Source organism: Aedes albopictus, chromosome 1 (genome assembly GCF_035046485.1).
Source record: "Aedes albopictus strain Foshan chromosome 1, AalbF5, whole genome shotgun sequence".
NCBI classification, from domain to species: domain Eukaryota; kingdom Metazoa; phylum Arthropoda; class Insecta; order Diptera; family Culicidae; genus Aedes; species Aedes albopictus.
The window spans coordinates 169145307-169161214 of NC_085136.1; the positions used below are offsets into that span (position 1 = coordinate 169145307).

General features: G+C 43.5%; 1 protein-coding gene across 2 annotated transcripts; it reads left to right on the forward strand.

Moving 5' to 3' along the window:
- Positions 1–595: 595 nt before the first annotated feature.
- Positions 596–15294, forward strand: LOC109412128 (prion-like-(Q/N-rich) domain-bearing protein 25). Of its 2 annotated transcripts, XM_062845793.1 has the most exons (5): positions 596–820; positions 9302–9448; positions 9524–9922; positions 14205–14350; positions 14755–15294. In XM_062845793.1, the coding sequence occupies exons 1-5, from the start codon at positions 691–693 to the stop codon at positions 14965–14967; spliced, it is 1035 nt and encodes a 344-aa protein (XP_062701777.1). In that variant the 5' UTR covers positions 596–690; the 3' UTR covers positions 14968–15294. The 2 variants fall into 2 exon arrangements, with proteins under 2 accessions (XP_062701777.1, XP_062701778.1); XM_062845794.1 differs by lacking the exon at positions 9302–9448.
- Positions 15295–15908: the final 614 nt, after the last annotated feature.

The window sequence follows — 15908 nt, forward strand, 5'->3', positions numbered from 1 at the left end:
TGTACTGAGTACACGCACCATGAAAAATGCATTTTTGTGGTACCACGTGAGCGTAGTGTCACTGCTTGGAGACTTGACTGTTCGAGGGATAAGCATACAACTCTACATCCTCGGTCGACCCGGAGGAGCGTGAGATAGCATCTATCTTGGCAACTATGCATGTTGTATCTCAGAATCTACTATGGACCAGCAATATGTTGTTATACAAGATTCAAACAAAAAGTATCAGTTTAGAATTTGCAAAAAAAAAAGAAAATAATGCATAACAAGTTTGATATTGGAAATGGGTATTTTATAAACAACAATGGCATAAATAAACATTAATCGTAAGATATATCACTTTTATCAGAACCAAACTAACAACAAGAACCTATGCGTAGTGGATAGCAACCAGACGAAAACAATAAAGTTCCAGCGTGCGATTGCATTACAGTCAGTGGCCGACGCTCAACCCGGTGCCCGTTCGTGCGATTTACTTTGGAACCTACCATCATTATTGCACGATGAGCAGCTTATTCTCACTCTCGCTCAGTGATGTTGCGCGGGGAGGCTCCGACGACGATCGGTCGACCACCCAACCCAAGCACGGGGTGAGTAACGTTTCCCAGTACGCTATTAGATTTCGACCGGTAATGTTGTTGATTCGCCGTGGCGCGCATCGCGTATCATTTCCCAAACGTGCTTTGAAATATGTTGAGTAGTAGCAGGCCGTACTTGCGTATCCATGACAACGGTCTATTGCTAGTGCGGTTCACAACATTGGCCTTCTTCGTCGCCAGCGCGGTCCGGCCTACTGCGTTGGGCCAGACTTTCGTCAGACGTAAGTGTCCAAGCGTGAAAACGGAAACGACTCACGGACGACGCCCGCACATACAAAACGGATCGAAATAATTATTCAAATTACCAATCTGAAATTCACGACAAAACTATCATCGGCAATGTACACAATTGGCGAACCGTGCTACAATTTGTGGCGAGTGATTCATTTGAGTTTATTTGGTGGTGCTTCACGAAGAATCGTGCAGAGGAATCCGAAGAAAAACAGTGCATTTCATCATTGATGAGCAACCATTTGAGAGCAATGCGCTGATTGTTGCGCGTTGGCCTTCACCGTTAGTGGGAATATGTGGTCATTTTTTTTCTGATGACGTTGTTGTTAAACGATACCTACCTACTAGCAGTGCTCTAAAGGGCTATAGGCCCGTGGTAGTTCTGCGTTACCTCAGCATGGGCGATGATGGTTCGCGCGGTGGAAAGCAGAATTGAACTGATTTTTGGCTGGCCTACTTCGTGTCGGCCGTTGCTGCGCTATAATAGCACTTTCGGAGCATTATACCCAAGATGCGGGAACGGGAAGAAGGCCGTGGAAGTTCCCAAAAAGCAAAGAAGAACTATGAAGAACGAAAGTGAAGCATCGAAGAAATCGATATTTGGGAAAGAAGAATTTGCTTCACCGCTGAATTCCAAAACTCAGGAAACAAATTAGTGTGAATAGACAACCAAATGATCGTGATTGATTGAAGCGAATTCAATGCCAACAAGGCGTGAGAATATGGCAGTGACCGTAAACAACGTCCAGAATAGATAATTCAATTCAGACGACACACCGATAGCATTGCGTCGCGATGTGAATTGACATTTTTTTTTTGTGTAGGGTCGCCACGCTTGTGATACACATGTGCCGGATAAGCGAATAACTTTACGTAATTTTTGCGCAGAATGATTGGACGAAGCGAATTCTATTCTGTATGGCAAGTGGTGTTTTGAGGCACGTTTGATCGTTGGTTATCATGAGTTACGATGTATGCGAAGCGGTTGGATACTAGACATTGTGGCGATGCCGAGAAGAAGACTATAACACGACAATGATAAAAGCGTACCTCATTGGATACAACGAGTGTATTTTGCATATGTACTATAAAAATTTAATAAAATTTTGGTTAATTTTAAGGACTATAAATGGTACCGTAAACCGGGGTAAAATTTAAGATTAGGGTACTGTCATTTCTGGTGAAATTGATCGACGTGAGGGCCATTTTTATTTGTCAAAAATAGTATGCCTCTCAAGAAAAATCAGAATATGGCGATTATCTGCCTCTGATATAAGCGCGACCGACTAATCATAACAGCCTCACCAGATTCTAAAAGTGTTTTATTCCATTATATGGGGTTCGACAGCAAGCACACTCATTTTACTGAGCCACTCTTGTCGTTCATCACGAATACATTCAAAAATATCTGTCTCTTCGCGAAACTCACGTCGTGCTTTTGATTTGGGCGGCAGCCTATTTTCTTTTGTTTTGCCATGCGAGCGTCACTGCAGTTGTATGCCTTGCGAGCGTACGACCGCCGCCAGACTCTAATAAAAATAAGCGCGACAATAACGTTCTAAATTTGAAACAGTATGTGGGAAATGGCCATCATCTGGCTCAAGGTTTATTGAATGATGAGTTTATATGTTTTATAGCCAATTAGTTACATTTTTCTGTATTAAATTCAATATTTTCCCAAACTGCGTGTTAGGCGAACTTCAAAGACATTTTCAAACATTTGGTACCGTAGCAATATCGCACATGTAATGAATATCCAAATGTATGTTTCAAGCTGCCAAGTATTCGCTAAACCCATTGTCGTCATCAAAAGTTTTAATAGTTTTTCGCATACTGCGATGGTTAATTTAGGTGGGAAAAATATTTTCAGAACTTACAAAGGCATTTCACTGACTGATCAATTTTACCCCGAGATTATTTTCCGTTTTTTTTTCAAATGATATTTAAAATAACTTACAATAAAAGTTTAAACTTCGTTGACTGATGAAAACCATGGTCGTACTTGTTTATAGCACTGTGTTAAAAATTCAAAAATTAGGCGCCAAAAACTGCGAAAATTGGTCAATTTCACCCGAGATCACGGTACTAAGTCCAACGTATTTTAGTATTTCGCTTGGCAGTTGATCTGTTGCAGCGGCTTTGTTTTTCAACCGGCTCACCTCCTCCTCATCTTTTGGAGGTTAGGGGCTGGAAATCTTTCGTCCTGCGTACGTACTCCCAAATCTGTTACCACGCCACCTTCGGTGCTTGCAACGTCGCCATTGAGGCGTTCATCGTAATGCTGTCACCACCTCACGATCGCTCGTGAGAAGATTCCCGTGATTGTCTCGGCACATGTCGGCTTGTGGCACAAAGCCTCTACGCGAGCGGTTCAGCTTCTCGCAGAATTTTTATGTGTCCTTAGCGCGGTTAAGCTCTTCCATCGCTTCGCGATCTGCCTGTTCCGTGCCTGTCCGTAACGGGCCTCATTCGGTCTCGTACGGTGCTGCAGCATTCTCGCCCATGCTGCATTCTTCTCGTTCTTCAACTGATCACATTCGCCGTCGTACCAGTCGTTTCTGTGATTTGGAGTCGCGAAGCTTAGTGCTGTAGCCGAGGTACTACCTATGGCGGATCGGATGTCCCTTCAGCCATCTTCAAGTGTAGCTGCGCCAAGCTGTTTTTCCGTTGGTAAGGCCACTGCTAACTGCTGCACGTAGTCTTGAGCCACCGCTACGTTACGCAGCTGCTCGATGTTGAGCCGCGGCGTTCGACTTCGACGCGTGGTGATAACTGTCGAAAGTTTTAGCGCAAGCATACAGCGACTAAGTAGTGATCCGAATGTATATTCGCACTGCGGTATTTGCGGACTTTGGTTATATTCGAGAAAAATTTACCGTCGATTGGAACGTGGTCGATTTGGTTTTCGGTTTGATGGTCGGGTGATCCCCAGGTGGCTTTGTGGATATCTTTGCGGGGGAAGAAGGTGCTTTGGATTACCATACCACGGGAGGTTGCAAAGTTTACGCATCGCTGTCCGTTATCATTCGATACGGCTTGCAGGCTGTTTCGCCCTGTACATTTCCTCCCTTCCTACCTGCGCGTTCATGTCGCTGACAACGATTGCTCTAACTGCGCGTGGAACGCTTCTTTCTCGTCATTAGGTCTCCCTTCGTGTGAGCTGTGTACTTTGATGTGCTGTTGTTGAAGAAACGGCCCCCAACTCTCAACATGCACATCCTTGCGTTGATCGGCTGCCACCCGATCACACGTTGTCGCATCTTGCCCAACACTATAATTCCTGCTCCTAGTTCATTGATGGTGCCACAGCTTTAGTAGAAGGTGGCCATTACTGGATGCTCACTTTTCCACACCTTCTGTCTAGTCCAACAAAGCTGCTGCAACACCACGATATCGAAGTTGCGGGGATGTAGTTCGTCGTAGATTATCCTGACACATCCTGCGAAAACAATTGGCTTTTTTTTCTCTGTTCGGGATATAACCACTGCGACCAATATTTGATCTACTGTGGTATACCCCGTGTCCTTTTTATAGTGCATGTCGCATTACTTTATCATCATTGAGAAGTTATAAAGTATTCGGTTTTGTTACAGTAATCATTTTCAACTAAATCGTAAGAAAGGATTCTGATTGATACTTTGCGCTTTTAACACGCTCCCTTTTCAGTCAAAATCGGATCCCTTAACGAGAACCGATATTGACCATGCATCGGAACCCTAGTCCCTTCAATGCAAACCACCGAGTAAAAGATTAGGAACACTAACCCATTTTTCCTTGTTTCAAGATCCATCTCGGCCACACCTAAAACTGAGACCTATCATTTTCAACAAGGTGTGAAATGTAATAAGGACCAAAGAGTTTTCCTTTGATTGCTCAAATATGCGCCCACTAGTTGGAAGCAGTTAGGACTAGGGTTCGGTTTGATAGATCTTTCGCTGCAACGCAACCCAAAAAGGTGTTCTACCCACGTTACGGGCTCCGTTAACGATCGAGCATATTTTGAACCCCCTCAACCATTCTTCCATCAGCACGGGTCGCCTGACACCTTGGATTGGGGTTACCTGTTTGGTGGACTTCTACCCCCGGAACAGGTGGTCCGTATTCCGCTATTCTAAGCCGGCAATTACACGGCCAAGTGACTTGCAATTCCTTGTTCCAAGTTTCCATTCCTAGTCCTTATTTCGTTGCGTGTGTCTTTGCCGATTTTATCGAGTTGTATTTTCTCCTATGTTATTCGCAATGGAGACTTTCACGGGTGGCTACGCCAACAGTTTAAAAGACGGTATCAGAACATTCGGGACATTCTAGGTCATCCAAACTGTTCTTGAGTTCAGATCCCAAAGTCTACGGGTGTAACAGTGACTTCTTTCTTTACACAAAGCTACGATATGTAATCTATCATGTCCAGTAAATCTTCTGAATGTTCAATGGATTACCTAAATTATCACAAATCTTCCATGAAGTAACCCTTGAGAGTAAGAGGTTCATGGATTTATTTGGTTGTGTAACGTTGCTATCTAGAACGAAATCACCTTGTTTGTGATTGTTTTTATCAATTAAGCTCCATAACAGTAAGGATGGTCGACAATATCCCAAAAAATATATAACAACGCTTATTGTTCCTCGAACGACTTTGGTAAATACATTGGATGTAACACTACTCTACGTACTGGCAACATTTATTATCACAAGTGTAGACCTGAAGCTATGGTCTCCGAGGTAGTTTGATTGATCTTAGAATGACTCATGAAATGCCAGGGTGATTACAGATTACAATTGGATGTGTAATGTTACAGTTCATTGTGAGAATAACTACTGTTACTGTTAAGAGCTCAACTTCAGAACAGTTTGGACGCCTCTAATGTCTCAAAGGTTCATAATAATATGTAGTGACTTCAGGTTGATCCAGTAGCCGCGATTGATTATGCAACGTTACTCAGTATACACTCAAACCTCCATTTAGGTAGGATCCATTTAGGTAAAATCTATTTAGGTCCCTCCATTTAGATAACGTTACCTAAATGGAGTTTGATTGTGTTCAGATCCGTTGGAATACTTAAGATTAGGTATAAGAATCGATAGAATTTGTGATGAAAACAGAACAATACATTAGGCAGTCGGGTGCCTGAAACTTTTGCCAGTCTTGGTAAGGTGGTATGAACTACCAACCAAGCCGATCTGTTTAAAAGCACAGGTCGCACGGCAGAAGTTTCACGCATTCGATGTATTCGTTCAATACATGGCCTACTTGCCTAATTTCACCTTCTATAAAATTTTCACACTTGTTCGCTACCTAGCGAATTCTATCATATCTATCATTTCATTATCCACTTTGATCTCTACTCCCTTATACTTATGAGTAGAAAGAGACCGATATAGCCACAAAATCATCAAGTTAATTATAGAATACGGTCGATAAATCAGTACATGATATGAAAAGTTTGGCTCAAAAAAGAAAAGTGTTCTATCCTATAAGATCGAAAAAGCTAATAGGAAGAACACGCCGCGATATAGACATACCTCTATGAACGGAGTGCGTATTCCGAAAAAGCTACCGATCGATAGAATTTGTGATGAAAACAGAACAATACATTAGGCAGTCGGGTGCCTGAAACTTTTGCCAGTCTTGGTAAGGTGGTATGAACTACCAACCAAGCCGATCTGTTTAAAAGCACAGGTCGCACGGCAGAAGTTTCACGCATTCGATGTATTCGTTCAATACATGGCCTACTTGCCTAATTTCACCTTCTATAAAATTTTCACACTTGTTCGCTACCTAGCGAATTCTATCATATCTATCATTTCATTATCCACTTTGATCTCTACTCCCTTATACTTATGAGTAGAAAGAGACCGATATAGCCACAAAATCATCAAGTTAATTATAGAATACGGTCGATAAATCAGTACATGATATGAAAAGTTTGGCTCAAAAAAGAAAAGTGTTCTATCCTATAAGATCGAAAAAGCTAATAGGAAAAACACGCCGCGATATAGACATACCTCTATGAACGGAGTGCGAATTCCGAAAAAGCTACCGATCGATAGAATTTGTGATGAAAACTGCCAATACATTAGGCAGTTAGGTGCCTGAAACTTTTGCCAGTCTTGGTAAGGTGGTATGAACTACCAACCAAGCCGATCTGTTTAAAAGCACAGGTCGCACGGCAGAAGTTTCACGCATTCGATGTATTCGTTCAATACATGGCCTACTTGCCTAATTTCACCTTCTATAAAATTTTTCACACTTGTTCGCTACCTAGCGAATTCTATCATATCTATCATTTCATTATCCACTTTGATCTCTACTCCCTTATACTTATGAGTAGAAAGAGACCGATATAGCCACAAAATCATCAAGTTAGATTAGGTATAAGATTGGTTTATGGGAATGAAGTAGTGAGTGGTGTTAGGGGGTGGGTATGGGGGGAGGGGGATGCAATGTTGCCCCTTAAACACCTCCCCCCCCTCTTCCATGCAGTGTTGAAAAGTGTCAGTATCCAGCGTCATTTGCAGCTGAAATTGAGATAATCAACCATCCTTCCCTCATTCAACTGATATCAGCTCCAACATTGATGACGTCAAACCCGACATCAACCTATCATTCACCTGTTTTTATTTTGGCCACCAAACCCAACATAGACCCAACAGTTGTTCGATGTTGGTCCAACAATAGCCCAACATACGATAAAAATTTACCCGACTTTGACCAGACATTGAATGATTTTTCAGTCTGGCGGAATTTTCAGGGTTTTTCGTATTTCGTACTCAGCTAGTCATTTGAATGACAATTCTGATCTAAGACCCTCCAAAACCCCCGAAAACGCCCCTCCCCTCCTGAAACCCACCCCCTCATGAAACTCATTGAAAGCCATCTGAAACTCCGCATGATCTCCTTTAAATTTCCTAGTAGCTCTCCCTTGTTGAACTTATTTGCAACCTTGTAATCCATTTAGGTAATAAACTGAATCCATTTAGGTAATGAATCCATTTAGGTAAAAATTCTATTTAGGCAGTCCCGACTCATTACCTAAATGGAGGTTTTGGTGTATCGGATATGGTTGCTGTTACGAGTGTAGACCTGAAGTTCTAAACTCCAAGTAGTTTGGCTGCCTTGGAATATTCCTACAGTGTCTATAAATAACATTGTAGATTTAAAGAGCTTCACGAATCCCAGCAGATTATGCATTGCTATTATTTATGGTGAAAACACAAAAAGTTATTATTGTAGACTAGAAGGCCTTCATTTTAGGACAGTTTGGACGACCCTGAATGTCCCAAAGGTTCATAATAATATCAATTAGATTTCAGATTGGTTCAGTAACCGCGGTTGATTATGCAATGTTATTCAGTATAACAGATATGTTACAAGTGTAGAGCTGAAGTTCTGAACCCCAAGGTAGTTAGGCTGACCTGGAATATCCCTTTAGTGTCCCTATAGTACCCCTATAGCTTCACGGATCCCAGTAGGTTATGTATTGCTATTATTTATGGCAAAAACACATAAAATTATTCTTTTAGATTCGAAGGACTTTACTACAGCACAGTTTGGAACACCTAGAACATCCCAGAATATGGAACACCATTTGATTTTCTTGACTAAGGTTAAATGAATACATATGGACGTAACCCATATCCAAATTCAGCTTCTAGAACAACTGGTATGCCAATTATTTCATTTTCCCGAACTTTATGGTGTTCAGGATGTTCTTGGTGGTCAGTGAAGTCTTAAATACAAATATTTCCATTTTTTCCTTAATAGAGGACTCAATTTGCAATAACTTTGCCGAAGAAAGTATTCTGTTTTATTGAATGTGTGAATTTATACAGTCGTTTCTATGTTGGGGTCATATATGACCTACAAGGAACAATTTCAAAATAAAGTTTTGCTTTTAAATAGTCGAATTCACTATTTGCAAGTTTTGACGCGTTATTCGGGTTTAGAAGCAGAACGTTAAACGTACAAGGAGCTGTCCGTTATTACGTAAGACATTTTTTTCGACATTCCCTCTCTCCCTTATAAAATTTTTTGTAAGAAAGCCCACATATTTTCGTATGGCGCGCAAGTTTAGTACATGAACATACAACCACAGACAAACAGACGTAACTCTTAGAGGAAATTCATCAAAAACTTTTGTCCGGTGTCATTACTGCCATCTGTTGGTAGAACCTCGCGCGACACTGTCGGCCATGATGGATTTCGATTTGACGTTTAGTCGCCACGCACACTACTACACAAATTGCCTGTAATTTTCGTTTGCATCATTCAGCAACGTGTACACTGGCAAACGTCAAAGCGATCGAACACTAGCGCATCTGTTGGAACGATCGCGCAAATCAAATGAAATTTGAATTGATTGTTAAATGCATGTGCCAAGCCGTTTTGAAGAGTGTTACGTCTGTTTGTCTGTGATACAACTTCCCGAATGATCCTTCACTGACGACCTACTTAACTGTTTGCACTCACATAGGAACAGCAAGCGTTTGCCGGACAAACTCCGACTGCCCATCGAACGCATACTGCGAACATTACACTCCGCCGACCGGATTCGGCGTTTGTTCCTGCCTTCAAGGTCACTTTATGCTCACGCACAACAACACCCGAGAGTGTATTCGATGTAAGACCAAGAGACGCTGATTGTTCCCTCCGAAAGAAATCCATTTAATGCTCTGATCACAATATCTAATTGCAGTTGCAACTGCCATAGGCGATTTCTGCCAGTACGACGATCAATGCCAGTATTTGCTGAGCACGGACGCGGAATGTCGTGACAATTCGTGTCAATGCCGCGAGGGAACGCACTACGTCGAACGGGAGCGCCGATGCTACAAGACCAGTTACCTTGGGCAGTACTGCCGGCTGACCAACAATTGCATCGGCGACGATACCTACTGCCGCGATGGCATTTGCGTGTGCGCTCTGGGTAAGCACCCGAACGCCGGGCGGAATCTGTGCCTGCCGGATGTGTACCTAGGCGAGAAGTGCTTCCGAGACGAGGAGTGCATTACGGAGAATTCGCGCTGCAGCGATGACGAGTGTCGCTGCCGAGTAAGCCATATCTTGAATCAGGCGAGGAACCAATGCCTTCCAAGTAAGTAACTGGGTCAGTCTATGGGGAGCGAGCGCACTGTGGAGTATGCAGCAAATCTGGCTGGTCAAAATTGTTTAATTGATGTGGCTCTTTTGAGGGGATGAGTGAGTATTTTAAGCTTGGTCAATTTAATACTTCATCTATATATATAGACAAGAATGAGTAAATTCTATACATTTTGGTTTGCTGCTGTTCCTCTCCATCCTCGGGAACATCCTACATTCTACACTCACTAAATATCTCTCGACCTGGTCACCCTAACCTGTCTATTGTGCTCCACGTCGCCTTGTACAATTCGGTTTTCTCACGAACATAATTTTTGTAGAGTTGTTATCCGGCATTCTTGCAACATGCCATGCCCACCGCATCCTTTTGGATTTGGCAATATTCTGGTTTTTCTGTTCACGGTAGAGCAGACTCTTCTGCAGCCTACTTAAGCACGACTTCCACTGATGACGTGTCTTCGTGTTTCTTAGTTCACGTTGTTGCTATCCGTTAGCATGGAATCGATGGATTGCTGCTGCACTACCTTGAATGTATCGTTAGTTATCGTAGCACTGCTGCCAAGGCTTGTCCTGTTTGACTCAGTTCCACCTGCCAGCAGTACTTTGTTTTTAATGCATTGACCTTTGCTGTTTCACCTGTACGTGTACTGCTCAGTCACCGTACCAAATATTTTGCGGATGATATCCACGTCGTCAGCAAATCGGCTGAAAATCGTACTCCAGCTGATACACCCGACTCACCGTATGACACCCTAGCGCAATCTTGAACAGCAAGCATGAAGGTTCATCACCTACGTAGTCGTAGCCCCCCTCCAGATTCTAACGAATGAAAGTATTGGCAAAAAATCTTGAATGGCAGATGATCTGAGATTACGTTTTGTAAGCGGTATTCAGAAAGCGATTGCTCGGAAGTTCTCACGAACTTGTCATCTTCCCCGTTGCTTCCACTCCTCTGGTAGCTGTTCCGTTCCGTATTCTAGAACCTGAGAATCAGTCGGTGCAGACAAAAATGACCAAGTTTTCCAGAACCATATTTCAAAGTTCATCTGCAATATCATCCTTCCGATTCTTCCCAGCTGACATGATGCTCTTGAGCTGTTCAATGGCATCCTTAACTTCGAGAAAGTTGTGCAGTTCTCATCATACGCACGGCACGATGCCGTTGCGAGATGCGTTGAGTTTCTGGTAGAACTTCTGAGTTTCTCGAGAACGGCTCAACAGCTCCATTCAATCACACTGCCATTGCATGAATTTTGTATATTGTGAGGCAAGTACAGTGATACACTATGCCCAGGGAGTCGAGAAAATTTTCCCGACTGGAACGGGAATCGAACCCGCCGTCTCCGGATTGGCGATCCAAAGCCAAATCCAAAATCTCTCTGCAATCCTGATCCAACCAATCGTTCCTTCCACTCCGTTCTTTGTACTCGATAGAGCTCTCGGTTGCGTTGTTGATGGCTGCTTTAACTGAACATCGGCAGTCCTCAAAGAGGGTTTCATGGAGCCCGCCTTCGCCTAGCAACGCTGCTTCGAGATTCTGGGCGTATGTTGAGGCGACATTTGGCCGTCTGTTCCGAAGATTATAGATTCTGGAGAGTGTTGGGTGTAGTTTCACCATCACTAGGTAGTGGTCAGAGTCGAAATAAGCGCCACGATAGTTCCTGACGTCGATAATATAGAAGTGCAATCCATCAATCAGACCGTGGTCGATTTGGGAATCCATCTGCTGTGGTAGCTTTCATTAAGGAGACAGTGGGGGAAGAAGATGATGAACGACCACATTAATGGATCACCAGTACTTCCGGAGTGTGGGAAGTGCACATTGGTTATGATGGAGTTGAAGAATCGGCCCTAGATGCTCAGCCTGCACATTTTTTCATCGATCGGTCTCCAAACGACCACGCACCTCCGCATGCCGCCCTCCCATCACGATGAAAGTTGTTCCCGGCTCGCGTGATTTGCCGCTTTCGCACCATGGATCCTGTCCAACACACCTTCTGCAGCGTTGTGAAGCCGAATCCGCGTGTGAGTCCTCCTGATGAATTTGAGAGAACGGCTGTTTTTCATACCGAGTTTTCAATCACAAATCCGTTTTGTTCTCTGGGGTTGTTGGCATTGGTCTTTTTTTTTTTCATCTAAACCAAGGGGATAATCTGCTCCACAGACACCCGGACAGAAGGTCCAGGTAGTGTGGAACCATCTTCTACCAAAAAAAAAAGTGAAAGCCATGACTATTCTTTCTCCACTCATTAAACAACATTCCCATGGTCGCCAAACCCTTCGTCTCTCCGGAACCACCAAGACGGAGAGACGAACCAGACAAGGGCTGAAAGTCTCTTTAATAAAGACAAATCAATCAATCAACCAAAACGGCATTGCACCCTCAAGGTTAGCTGCGTAGCGTACAGCAGTGAACATCGATGACTCGCTTTGGGGAGTCCACCAAGGTAGCACTTAGCCAGTTTCCCGAGTGGTCCTCACCATTCCCTTTGTCCTTGGCAGGGTCGCCTGCTTCCAACTGCACAGCAAGTATCAAGAACTAATACCGGGTGCACAGCGATTTGACCTTCTCGCAAGTAAGGCCCTATCAGCCAGCACACAGAAGGACGCGCCGACATGGGGCCTCCGCCTGCCTAGACTTTTCCGAGGACCATTTTCCAACCACGGGCTCAGATTCAACATAGTAGTAGACTGACATCAAGACAGAAAAATCTACCAGGATGTTTTTTCCGCGGCCATTTAATCGCCGTAAGGATCGAGTTCGACCGCAGGGCACCGGTATGACCTACGTACCCGACTCTGAACCCTTTAACCACCTCTTGTATAGCGTCTGCACTAGCCATTCTCCGAGTCCACGCACCATCTCGTCTGTAGCTCCAAAACGATGTGGGTGATGGCTGATGAAACGGCATTCCAGCCAAACACATCCTCTGGACAAAATTGTCCGGAGTTGTGTCCTCCCCGCATGTTGCAAGCATGCGATCACGCATTGTGCGAAAACGCGAGCACACGAACAAAACGTGTTCCTCCGTTTCCTCTAAACCAGTTCAAAGCGAATATTCAAGAGAAACCGCATTACCGAAACGATGTAGATACTGTCGGAAGCAACCATAGCCTGAAAGGTTCTGAGTTAGGTGGAATGCTACTTCCCCACGGCGTTTGTTAACCCAAATATCTGCCCTCGGAATCAACCTGTGGGTCCACCTTCCTTTGGTGGACTGTCCCACGTGCGTTTCCTTTTGACCATGGTGGCCAATCTGGCAGTCCTGCGTATGCTTCTTGTGCCGCGCATTTTGAAGCATTCTATGTCTTGCCTGGTAAGGATACCGATAGGCACCATATCAGTGATGAAGCAGAGTGCATCGTGTTACGGTACGCGCTCGCAATCTTCAGGCACATTAGCTTATAACTATGTTCCAGCTTACCACGTACTTAGCGCCGTACCTCAAGTTGGGCCGCCATACCTTAGTATGGACGTAGCAACACTTGCGCTTGCGCTTATTAGCATACTCCGCAAAGCTATTGGACATCATCCGGGATAGTGCCACTATACGTAGCTGTGGAGGCTCTTTTGCAGGCGTAATCAACGCGGCTACCGAAGGTAAGCTTATCGTCGATCATCACACCCAAGTGTTTGACGGAGCGCTTCAAAGTGATAGTGTAATCGCCTTCACTGATCACCGCTTGCTGCTCCGACTTTCGGTTGTTCACAACCACCACCTCAGTTTTGTGGTGATCCAACTCCATTTTCCTGGATCTCATCCACGCCTCCACAACTTTGATCGAGTGGGCAGTCGTCAACTCCACTTCTTCGATCGATTCACCGTAGACTTCCAGCGTAATGTCGTCAGCGAAGCCGACGATCTCCACCCTCACTGGCAATTCTAACCATAAGATACCATAATACTGGACCCAGGTTGAAACCTTGCGGGACTCGGACTCCTTTTTTGGCATTAGAAACAGGCTCTGCTGCTTCGAAACAGGCGCTCAGGCTTCTTAACGCAAACCTCCATCCCTTCTTCTCTGACAGCCTACGCCGTAACTTCCCATAGCGGGTGATTGCAAAATTGGAAATACTCTTATCTGATATTTTAATAAATTCGATTTTGACCAGGTAGATTCAACAAACGCTCCTCTGTGGGGAGCAGAGGGCGGCAGATGATACCCTATAGGTACCAATAATAATGGTTTGATTCTTCTAGGGTAATGATGCGTGACGACGACGACACATTGCACTGATGTTCATTTTATTTTTTTCGATTTCCATTTCATTCCAGTCGCCGGCAAGCTGTACGATCTGTGCGAGGAAGATCTGCAGTGCCTCCATCGGGTTCCCTACTCACGGTGCCACATTAGTACGCAGCTGAATGGCGATCGTGTGGGCAAATGTACTTGCGCCAACGGTTTCCACGAGATCAGTTATGTAAGGTTTTGTCTGACTCAATTCTAGGTTGTTCTTTGCCGGGTAGTTTTAGGGGTTTCTCTTTTGTTGGCCGATTGTGATAGATCATTCGACTTTAACGATCGGGCGTTGGCAGTGAGATCGTTTAGGTTTGTTCCAATTTCCCAAAGCATCAATCAATTCAGAAGGCTGACGAAACGCGAATTGACTCTTTGGAATTTGGCCATTGATTGATTGGCCTTTATGTACAGTACTAAGTTTTCTGTTAGGCAAATTGCATCTTAAAGATAGAGTTAGTATGTTAGCTTAGCTTATTCTATTTATTTTTATAATTTGACTGAAAGCTCAAAATGTACAAAGACTTCAAATCAGGATATTTAAATTTGACGAATCAGTAAAACTCTACTATTTTTCCCCCTTTCCAGAAATGTTATCCCTCAGTCTACCTGAATGGGATTTGCGAGGAAGACCAAAACTGCGCTATCAACCCGGACACAGTTTGCATCGATGGGCGGTGTCGCTGTGCAGACCACATGATCGAAGTTGATGGACAGTGCTCTACAGCTTCCAGGAATGTCGTCCTGTTCTCAATCCAAATAGTAGTTCTGCTAAGTATTATACAGCATTTGTTGCGTTAACTAATCAAAGATCTTCCTAGTTTTAATGGAATAGATATATTTATTTGAGATGATTTGTTATTTTTTTATCGGTCGATATCGACAGTTGAATATAATAATTTATATACAAAATTATAAATATGATTTCTCAAGTCGCTGTACACATAAATGATTAATGCATGCTCGTAGTATGCAAACAAATTACGAATTTGTTACGTCAAAATGCAGTTGCTATATCCGTACAAGTATGTGATAACCAAATAAAGTTTTAATCAACACCAATCAAACCATAGACGTAGATTAAATTGTAAATAGACGAAAATTTCAAATACAGTTTTACAAAATATACGATTTGCCGACTTTAATGTTCAATCCTGGTTGATCTCTACCATTATGAGACAGTCCCTTTCTCGTATCAGGGTAATTATTCGTGGGGCGATCGCAAATCGACTACGTTCTGATTTTGTTCCGACTCTTCGAACCCTTTAAGCAGAATACCCTCTTCGAACGAGTGTAATCAGTTTCGTACCTTTTAATTCCGCCCAATTTTGCTTATCCTTTGACAGATATGCATATTTTTACTACCATTTGTAATCTTCCTCAGTGTCAGTTATCCACTCATACGTTCTGATTGCTAGAGGATAGTCACAGAGAAACAGACGTAACACTGAGAAAAAAAATCATTTAAAAACATCGTCCCAAAACGTAATCGCCCAATGCTAAATGTACTGTGTTTGGCCGGGCCGCCTCTAGATGGCGGTAGTGAGCAAACGTCAAACAGGAGCAAAAACGATACCAGCGCCGCGAGTGGTCAATCGACTTACTATTGAATATTTGAATCAATCGTTAAGGACAGACTTGTTAGAATCCCACTATGGCCGCCACAATGGCCGACTTTGGCACCTACTCACGATTTGGAGGGCACAAATCTCTTCGCATACAAAACCAGCGCACCTGATCTT

Bases quoted from the DNA above. Each gene is read 5' to 3' on its own strand.
- LOC109412128 (XM_062845793.1), top strand. From the start codon at position 691: ATGTTGAGTAGTAGCAGGCCGTACTTGCGTATCCATGACAACGGTCTA. The intron at 821-9,301 runs GTAAGTGTCCAA...GCACTCACATAG, and splicing joins GGGCCAGACTTTCGTCAGAC to GAACAGCAAGCGTTTGCCGG. The intron at 14,351-14,754 runs GTAAGGTTTTGT...CCCCCTTTCCAG, and splicing joins GTTTCCACGAGATCAGTTAT to AAATGTTATCCCTCAGTCTA.